Raw genomic sequence first — 9,913 nt, 5'->3', positions numbered from 1 at the left:
GACACAGTACAAACACAAAAGTTACAGACATTATCCAAACCAGTGTTTTTGCATGTTTAACTACATTCCTGCACCCTTTTCATTTCCTTACTAGATTTCATACACCTGGGGGGTTAATAAGGACAGTATAGTGTTTTGTCCACCTGAAGGAACATGTAACATGGCTGCAATAACAAATCATTCTCAGAAAAAGTGAATTCACAACATTAAGAAAAAGTTTAAAAGATGTTCACTGTGACAGATTACCCGTCTCAGCCAAGTTTCAAATCTCTGCACAATGATTTATTTGTACCAAAGCAAAAAAAAAACAACAAAAAAACAAAAACAAAGGTTGCCTGGAAGATAATAAAACACATGCCTAAAATCTAAAACTGCACTATGTAAAAATGTTTGGAAAGTGGTCTATAGTTAAAAGATAAAAACATGCAAAAACACTGGCATAGTCCTTCACTCACCAGGTGAGACGTCACAGTACCTGTGACTGTACAAACAAAAACACTGATTTAAAAAAAAAACAAAAAAGAAAATAATATCAACCGCAGTGCATAGAGAGTTTACAACTAAGGTTGTGGGAAGAGATGGCACACTCAGGTGCTGCTTTGTAAGTTCTGACCTTGCACAGTTTCTAATACACAAACCACAAAACAGTGAAAGTTCAGTCAAATATAACAACTCAAGTATCATCAAACCAGCCCAAATTTGCCACTAACAAACATGGTTAGCATACATGCACCATCCCAATGTAAAAACAAAGGTACCAAGAGGCAGAATAACGTAGATACATAGGTCACATCAGAGCAATAGCTTTTACAGCTGTTATAATCAAAAGAGTCCTCCATTTCAGAAGTAAACACCCATCTCTGCTTCTCTTTGGAACTTCCTCTGTGTTTATGTGTGTAGATATTACATGTATTTTAGTGCATTCCCTGAAGAAGTTTCTGTAATGAGGCTTCTGCTTTTTAAAAACATAGATGTCTGTCATTTTCCCAGAGGAGTTTTTCCAATGCTAAATGTAAAGGTGTGTCCCACCCTAAGGCTTCACTTGTTGGGGCTGTCAGAAATTAGCCATGAGCCATCTTCCTCCACCTCCCGTCGAACAACCAGGAGCATCTCTGCCACATCCTGAGAAAGCTGTTCATTGAGAAATGATCTGAAAGTTAAACAAGGACGAGAACAAACGTGAGAAGAACATGGATATGGACAGAGGCCAGATTGAACACAAACAAAACAGTGAGGTAAACCCCATGTGACCACTCATATGGGATGACTCACACCCTGAGTTCAGCAGCACACAAAAGCCATGTTTTTATCTAATTCAGGGCAGGCAAACACACACACACACACAGCAAAGATGTAAATGTACATTCTTACCGTAGCTCTGCTTCCCCTCCAATGCACACAGGACTCTTTAATTTGGAGTCCAGGTTGTAGTACTGTCCGTTAACTTGTCGAACCGCGAGCCAGTGCCGCCGTCGAAGTGGGAGGGACACGATCCCAAGTGATACTCGTGACGGGACATTAAGAATAAAGCCTTGGACCTTCGAAATGCAAAGGCTCTGTACAGTCCTGTATGTAAAAAACAAACAAAGTTTAAAGAAAACTTATGAGAAATTCTTGAGGTCTTACCTGAGATGGTTAACAGTGTGAGTAATTACAATACAATAAGCAATGGATTATTATTATCTCATTCACCTGCGTTTGTCCCACCACACTGCTGCCAGTTCCCTGCTCTGTAGTGCTGCCATGATGACATTAACATCATAGTTTCCTGTGCCTAACACTGACCGATGAGGGTTGACCACACACTGCGGGGCCAGCCTGCAGAGAGGGAGCAACAAAGCAATACACCATTTTAAAAGGGAAAACGCACCTTGTGCCTTGTACTGTACAGCTAGAACCACTGTGATGTTAAGGTCTTTACTGGTCTGACCTGAGGCCTGAACTGGATTTAGTCGAGCTGTGTCTGTGTCAATATGTAGAATTTGCCTAGAGAATTAAAAGTGGCTTCACTTTATTTTCTCTTCTCTACAACTATTTCCAAACTATAGGCTTAACTGTCAAGACCAGCATAATTGGTGATTTAACTAGGTTATGACTGCATTTTTAGAACAACCCTTCATTCAAATGAAACATATTTGTTTATGACAAGTTGGACAAAGTTTTTGTGTTGTAGGAATCACGGGGTTTCCTGTAGGGAATCCTTTAGCAGAGACCAAGAGCTACCCAGATCATGACTCACCTCATCTTGTAGTTAATTTATTTAGTAAATGGCCTCCTACACAATAGTCACGCTAAATACAATAGCTTTTGCTGTGTTGCTCTTCTGTTTTTTCCTGATTCAGTAACTGGTTTATTGTCAGTTGCGTTCATTGTCAAGTGTCACCTCATCATTTCATTTGTTTTCATTATATCTTCCAATGTAATTGTAAGGTAAAAATATTCTAATTATTCTGTAAAAGTAACTGGAATTCATCTTTCTTAGAAAAATTACATTTCCTATTTAACAGCTGAAAAACAAAACAAAACACTGAACCAGTTGAGGAAGGGAGACCTGCAACTGTTACTGTCTCTGATATTAAAAAGAAATACAAGTACAAAGAAAAAAAGTGTGAAATTTAGGCCAGTTTATATTTTTATAATAAAATGTAATACTCCATTTTCTAGGTAGAAATTTGCTATGGGAGGTATGATAAGAAACAAATGTTTGGTTAGGTGCTGATGAGGTGTGCTCCAGGCAGTTTTTTAATCCATTCCACACACATTAAGCATAGACATAGCTCACAATCCATAATAAGTACCCTTTACAGGTCCTGATAATCTTGATATTATGGGTATTATTCACAGAAGACATGCTAAAATGCACCGCTTAAGGCAAAGTTTGAACACAATAGCTACCCTCAAAGTTATCAATAACAGGACATTAGATTTTAATTACATTTTAATAATTTATTTGATCAAGTTTTGTAGTTTTCTAAATGTTACTTACATTTTTTTCAGACTGCTACCCCACCCCAAATTTGAGATGTTATCTGTGGGTTGCTGTAATTCAGATTGCCGTTTGATTTGTCGGACACGTTTGCATATTGGGGGGTAAGGGGGGCAAGATGTATATTCAGGAATCCATGTTTTGCCATTAAATAGATCTCATAAATTTCAGATGCACTAAAATAGCAACCAAAATATGGATATCAAACGGTGCTGGGGCCAGTCAAAGATTTGTTATCCATATTTTAAATATTCTTATGGGCTGATGTAAAGCAGTATGGTCACAAACACCGACGCGCCATCTATGAATGACACGTACCGTTTGCAGATGTCATCGGCTGTCTCTTTGGTGAACACCCGCTCTTGCAGCACGTTGTTGAGTGCATGAATCGCGCACAGCTCCAATCGTTGCTTCTCATGAAACACTTCTCCTTCGCTCATACTAATGCCTAACAAACACAAACACACGAAGAAAGTGACAAAGTAACGTTAAACATTAGCTAGTTCACAGCTGGCTAGCTAAGTGAGCTGAAAAGTTTACGAGCTAACCATTGGAAGTCGTTAACAGCTGCTTACCGTAACGGAGGCTATAGCCTGATGTATTTTTTCCGCGGCAGTTTGCTAAACAACACCACAGTGGACTAATATTATTCCACAATAGCTGAATGAAGCAACGGACCTGCTGATACAGCGATCCTCTGTTAAAAGATGCTGAACTCTGACAGCTTCATCCAGAAACCGGAAGCGCAGCCCTTGTTTTTGTTGTTGTTCGGCTGTCACGCCCATTTATGGTATTCACGGCAACATCTGAAAAACCCTCACCTTAATCGATATTATGATGAATGCATTCAAATAGCTATATAATAAAATGTATAATTACCGACAACTCAAGTCACTGGTTAAGGACAGAGAACATAAACGTCCTCATTTTCCACCAGTCTCCTTCGAAGCCAGGTATCTGTGTTATGTTGAAGCGTCCCTTAGTGTTCAGTTGGGGTATTGATCGTTAGAAGTGGGGGATTCATGGTAGTGTTGACGAAGTTTCTACATTTATCTTCCTGATAGACATTGTAAGGAGTCTATAACGAACTAGTATTTTATTTTTATTTCGATACAAAAAAGGTTAAGGAATTTTCTTTTTTCCATTTAAGAGTGTAAGGAAAGAGAATGTTGCATTCTCTAGCGATTGTGACGCTGCTGAAGGAGATTTGCAATTCGTTATGTTGGCCATTAAAAGTAAAACCTCATTTGATATTTCGCAAAATAAAATTCGAAGGCAAGTAAGCGGTTGGCCAGTGGGCAATACACCACCAACTAAAAGGGCATCACCAAAAGCGAGAGGTACACCCATCTACGCTGAGTGTTTCATAACTTGTTTGCATTATATTAATGTTCAGAATCAACTAAAGTGGGCGTTGCATTAATCGTCAATTATGTGTTTTTTAATGTAGAGGTGCCCTTTCAAGACTTTTAGCAGTTTCTTCTATGTTTTTACCACTAGACCTAATGGTGGGAAGTCCAAGGATTCTGATAACAAGAGAATTTACTTTACTAAGTCTTCCAGATTAAAGTTACTTTAACTTAAGCACTTTAAATGCAATCATTTTACTTGTACTGTTGCTTGAGCGAATATTTAAAAAAAAAAAATGTTTCTATTTATTAATTTTCTTTCATTCTCTGCTGTGGGGTACTTGTGATTTTTTTCAAATAAGCCAATGGTTGACTAGTATTAGACGTTTTTTGCCTGTGATTGGTTAATAAAATATTTGACTATGACACAACGACAAAGGAGTTTTATGATTGGCTCCATTTTTCTGACGTTTTTGTGTCTCCCATACCCCCATTGGTCAATGCTGATAGGTTAAACTGAGGATCATATTTTTGTTCCTGTGTCAACGAAAAGAAGAAAAGAACATCAAGCAGTGAGACCGGGCTAAGTTTTTATTGAAGATAGTTTATTCAAACATAAACGATAAACTCTGATCATACTTGACATCTGCCAGGAATTCAACATCTCAGCATAAATCCTTTTGAAGATGGTAAGTAGGCAGCTTAACGCTAACGGGAATAGCTGCTAGCTTGTTCCGATGTTTAGTCGTCGCCAGTCGTCGAGCTTTAAATTCGGGTTGTGTCTATTTTTCCAGCCTCTTTGACTCTAATTAAAAACCCTTATATGTAGTTGTGTAATTTAACATTAGCAAATAATTGTGCGAAAGATAGTTTGTTTCACAAAAGTACAGGGCTGCTTTGACATTAACATCATCTGTCTGAGCGAGGCTAAGCTAATTGTGCTAACGGTAATTAACGGTAGTGAAATGCTAACATAAAGTTAGCTGTCGACGTTGCCTCATCCTTACGTTATCTGGTTGTTCTGTTTATGTAAATGTCTACTAAGCTTAGTGTTAGCTACGTTAAATTTATCAACCTAGTTATAGCATGTCTAAGTCCAATAAAAAGGTTTAACGTAACGTTAAAGACCGTTGTCTGAATGGTAAAACTTTGTAGCTCAACCAAATAGCTTGATGCTGATAATTAGGCTACTAAAGTTAAGCATTATTAGTAGACTGAAAGAATAATGTTATAACTATGAATATGCAATGAAGTGCAACCATACTTGAAAATGTCTGGTTCCTTTGAACCCCAGTCGCTGAGAAGAAAGATTTAATTCCTGTTCGGGGTGAAAATACTGTGTTAACGTATGTTATACATTGTATGATGTCAGAAAATAGTTTAAAAACAAGATATTAGACATAAATATGTTTTAAAAAAAAACAACTTAGACTATTTTAAATTTAACTAACTAGTTCTTGTGATAAAATCTACCCTTTGTCTACTTCAGACAGTGCATTTTTGTGATTTTTATTTTATTATTTGCAAATAGTCATATTAGTTTAGGGACTTGGTTGTCCACATAGTAAAAAATTGCCTTTGCTTGATTGGACACGTAACTTTCTATATTTCTTTTGAAGCAGAAATTGTTTGTGGACATGTACAATCACAGTTGGCCGATTCACTTTTGTGTTTCTGTTTAGAACTCCAATGTGGAGAATTTGCCTCCTCACATTCTTCGCTTGGTCTACAAAGAGATTTCAGCCTTAGCAGCAGACCCACCTGAGGGTATCAAGATTTATCCCAGCGAGGAAGACATAACTGAACTACACACAGCCATTGAAGGTCCAGGTAAGCATTGTAATATGATGTCATGCCATGTGGGACTGACCGTGACAAGACTTTTAATGTAGCACATAGATGGGTCCATAACATAACAGACATCATTTGAGTACAACATATCCTTTGTCAGGTCTACAATTATTATATCAGTTTTGCCGTCTTTTAACTAACTGTATAGATTTTTAATGTTCTGAAGCAAAAATTGTTTGATCTGAAAATACCCAGTGGCTTTCCTACCTTTTTAGAAGGTCATTTTTAAATAGGCAGTTAACTTTAGCCCTTAACTTATTCATTGTGTATTCCCAATTACAACTTTTCATCTATGGTGTATCTATGTTATACTTCGGGCCTATACATAGCATGCAGTAAAATAACGTTTCTAGCTGTTTCCTGCTCAATTTACTCAGTCTTAGGATTAAAATTCAACATTTGTGGTTCACTAGCGATGTTTAAATGTTACCTTTTGCATCATTCACTCATTAGGCTAAAAACTTTTCAGAAAGGTTTCCTGAGAATTTACATAATGTTTAAAGCATTTTTATTTTATTTTTTTAATGAATTTTGTGGGTGTTGCTACTTATATTAGTGACACATAACCTTCACATAGCCAACAAAATGGCTATGTTTCAATGGTAACATAGCCATGCAATATTACCTTATTTATTTTACTTTAAGTAGTATTTTAAAAGGGGGCCGCTGTAGGTCAGTTGGTTCAGTGCAAGCCCGGTAGAAATTGGGGAGGGTTGCGTCAGGAAGGGCACCAACATGTGGCGACCCTGAACTTAAGGAATAAGGACAAAAAAAAAAAAAAAAAAAGTAGTAATTTTTTATTTCCCCCAAGTAAGAATTTCTCGGGGAAACACTAACTCCTCATCGGTTGTATTTACTAGGGACTAACACTAATATTGTTATAAGATATTTATAAAGTGAAGCCAAAATTGACACATCGACATGTATTGTGTTACTGTTAATTGACTCAGTTGCCACTCTCAACCTCTTTCTCTGTATGCAGTGAGTTTGGCACAGTCACAACATACTGTTCATGTAATGAATTCTTTATACTTGGACAGAGGGAACTCCATTTGCTGGTGGCATTTTCCGAATGCGTCTGGTCCTCGGGAAGGACTTCCCTGCTGTTCCACCCAAAGGGTATTTCCTGACCAAGATTTTTCACCCCAACGTGGGTCACAAAGGAGAGATCTGTGTCAACGTGTTGAAGAGAGACTGGAAGGCAGAACTTGGCCTCAGACACATTTTGCTTGTAAGATGAATTACCATTCCTTTTTGTTCAAAATTTCAACTGTATTTCCACAACTTTCAAATTTCCATGTCCTCCTTTCCACAGACAATCAAGTGTCTACTCATTCATCCAAACCCAGAGTCAGCTCTGAACGAAGAGGCCGGACGTTTGCTATTAGAGGACTATGCAGAGTATGAGTCCCGTGCTCGTCTGCTTACAGAGATCCATGCGATGGGTGGGACCTCTGGGGCCCCTCAGGACCCTAATGATGGCCCACAGCCTAAAAAGCATGCAGGTGACCCAACAAAGAGAGCGGGACCCAGTGCAGCAGCTGTGCCAGCTGTTTTGGGTAATGGAGCTAACGGAGCGAGTACCACCAGCAGCAATAGCAACAGTAGTAGTAGCACTAATAATGTAGCAGGGAAAAAGAAGGCAGATAAAAAGCGTGCATTGAGGCGACTTTAATACCTCAGCCAAATTCTCAGTGTGTGTATGCGTGTGAGTGTGTGTGCAAGAATGTGTAAATATAAATATTGAAGTGTGCTAAAAATGTTTTGTTCCCTTTCTTTTTCTTTTTACCACCGATTCATGCTGTCTGCTCTGTTCCCATACCTTAACTTCTATTTTGCCACCAGTTAAACCTGTTGGCATTACATATTTCCATACCTGAAAACATAATGAAAATTTTAAAAACAGTGTTCACTGTCACTGCGAAAATTATGCCATTTGTATTTTTCTAGTAACCTGTCCTGAATGAATGACACAGAGAACGATATTCACTGTGTAAAACATGGCCTCTATTGTCTGTCTGTTGGGGAGACATAACTACTTTTGTTTCAGACTTGACATCAGCTCTTTTTAAAGTGTTTCTTGCTCAATACTGCTGTGATGGTACTGTGTACTGCTCAGCCAGGCTCATTCTTGAGTCTATACAAAGATGTTACTTTAAATAACATCAGGTTTTCAAATCGAGCAAATTTCTTGCAAACAATTTTGCAGAAAGTTGCCACTAGGAAAGAAATATTGTTGTCACACTCAATGGTAACATCTTTGTTTTTGTTTTTTGTTTTTTGTTTTTTTTTTCATTGAGGAATCAAGGTATGGAACGCATTGGTAGTGGGTTATAATAAGCCATCCCCCTTTTTTAAAAATATTTTTTAGTTTTCTGAAGTAATTTCAATGTCCAGTATACATTGTTTATAATTGACATGTTCATATTCAGTTTTCTTGTGGTTGTGTGTGAAGACCTAGATCAGTGGCTGTAAGGGAACAGGGTAGGTTGCCAGACAACTTAATAAAAATGAATCATCTAGTCTCTGTATTAGGCATACAGTGGTGTGACTCACTAAGCTCACTACTGCTTCCTTACAAAGCAGTATGTGCTCTCAAATACCCAGCTCTCTGACCAGCCATGTGGTCACAGGGCTGATGTCCCCAGAAAGGACATCAGTAGGGAAACTTCCACGTTTGATAAAAATTGTCTCCCCATCTACTGCACGGGCGGAGTTTTCTGGGCAGGTTTTCTCTCTGCTCTAAATTAATGCGGGCCTACATTTCCCAAGGAAACACTCTTAGGTGCTGTCTTTGATTTGGATGGAAAAGGCTCCTTTGAAACTCCTGTCATTTTGCAGACTTGGCTGGATATTTTGTGTCCATTTTAAATTATTTAAATTAATAAAACATTGAAATTTGAGAAGTGAAATGAAAATGACTTATTCGCTTTTTTGTTTGGTGGTTCTTTGCATAAATTGTTCACATGTTACTTCTGCAATACTCTGTGTGCATTAATATAACATTTTTAACTATTCAGTGAGGTATAATAGCACTTCACTTTGTTTATAGTGGTCTCCTGTTCTGTGTGGAATAACCATTATTAGAAAACCAGTAATTGCATCCACCCTTGCAAACCAGTGAGGTAAAGTGCACCCGGTAGAGCATCATTGGGCCATTTAATGAAGGGCTCTACTGGCCTCTACTGTAGACATGCAACAGCCCACCCACCTGTGTAGAAATAGCAGCCTGCCATGCAGGTAATTATCAGGCCCATCTTACACACCTGGGGCTCCACATAAGCTTCTACACCTTCCCCAAGCACCATTTTCAAAGCGCTTACCTCCTTCACCACCTGGAAACCACCTCCACTGCTTTTCTTTACCCATTAATGATGGGCTTTTTGTGTTATCCAGAAACACCTGAAATGTTTTTCATTCTTTGGAATCCTTTTTATGGTGACCCGTTATAAAGGATATTCTGCAGTGTAATACCGTTGACACTGATTCAGTTTTTTCAAATCATGCAATATGAGGTTTTAGTTTACCGGGAAACAAACAAAAATACATTGTCATGCATGTGCTGTTGATGTGGTTATCGTGAGATGGTTATTTTTTTGTGATGGTGAAAATGAAACCAAACAACATACAATTTCACTTTCAAAAACCTCACGCTTCATCTCCTGCACTCCTGGCTTCCGTCAGCTGTTACCAGTTTGTCCTAAACTTCACCAAATCTCTGAATTGC

General features: G+C 38.2%; 2 protein-coding genes across 5 annotated transcripts; one reads left to right on the top strand and one right to left on the bottom strand.

The window, feature by feature from the left end:
* Nucleotides 1-251: 251 nt before the first annotated feature.
* Nucleotides 252-3,979, bottom strand: josd2 (Josephin domain containing 2). Of its 4 annotated transcripts, none has more exons than XM_067509570.1 (6): nt 3,866-3,967; nt 3,665-3,792; nt 3,305-3,434; nt 1,693-1,818; nt 1,372-1,566; nt 252-1,150 (listed from the first exon to the last, which is right to left on the bottom strand). In XM_067509570.1, exons 3-6 carry the CDS (start codon nt 3,424-3,426, stop codon nt 1,039-1,041), a joined length of 555 nt encoding a protein of 184 aa, XP_067365671.1. In that variant the 5' UTR covers nt 3,427-3,434; nt 3,665-3,792; nt 3,866-3,967; the 3' UTR covers nt 252-1,038. The 4 variants fall into 4 exon arrangements, with proteins under 4 accessions (XP_067365671.1, XP_067365668.1, XP_067365670.1 ...); XM_067509567.1 differs by having other exon boundaries at nt 3,562-3,792; nt 3,866-3,965; XM_067509569.1 differs by lacking the exon at nt 3,665-3,792 and having other exon boundaries at nt 3,866-3,979.
* An 856-nt stretch (nt 3,980-4,835) lies between these two features.
* Nucleotides 4,836-9,104, top strand: ube2s (ubiquitin-conjugating enzyme E2S). Its single transcript, XM_067509557.1, has 4 exons — nt 4,836-5,024; nt 6,018-6,165; nt 7,227-7,417; nt 7,502-9,104. Exons 1-4 carry the CDS (start codon nt 5,022-5,024, stop codon nt 7,859-7,861), a joined length of 702 nt encoding a protein of 233 aa, XP_067365658.1. The 5' UTR covers nt 4,836-5,021; the 3' UTR covers nt 7,862-9,104.
* The last annotated feature ends 809 nt before the right edge of the window (nt 9,105-9,913 follow it).

This window comes from Channa argus, chromosome 7, assembly GCF_033026475.1.
Source record: "Channa argus isolate prfri chromosome 7, Channa argus male v1.0, whole genome shotgun sequence".
Lineage (NCBI taxonomy): Eukaryota > Metazoa > Chordata > Actinopteri > Anabantiformes > Channidae > Channa > Channa argus.
The sequence above is the reverse complement of the archived record's forward strand: the minus strand, read 5'-3'. Positions and strand labels throughout refer to the sequence as shown.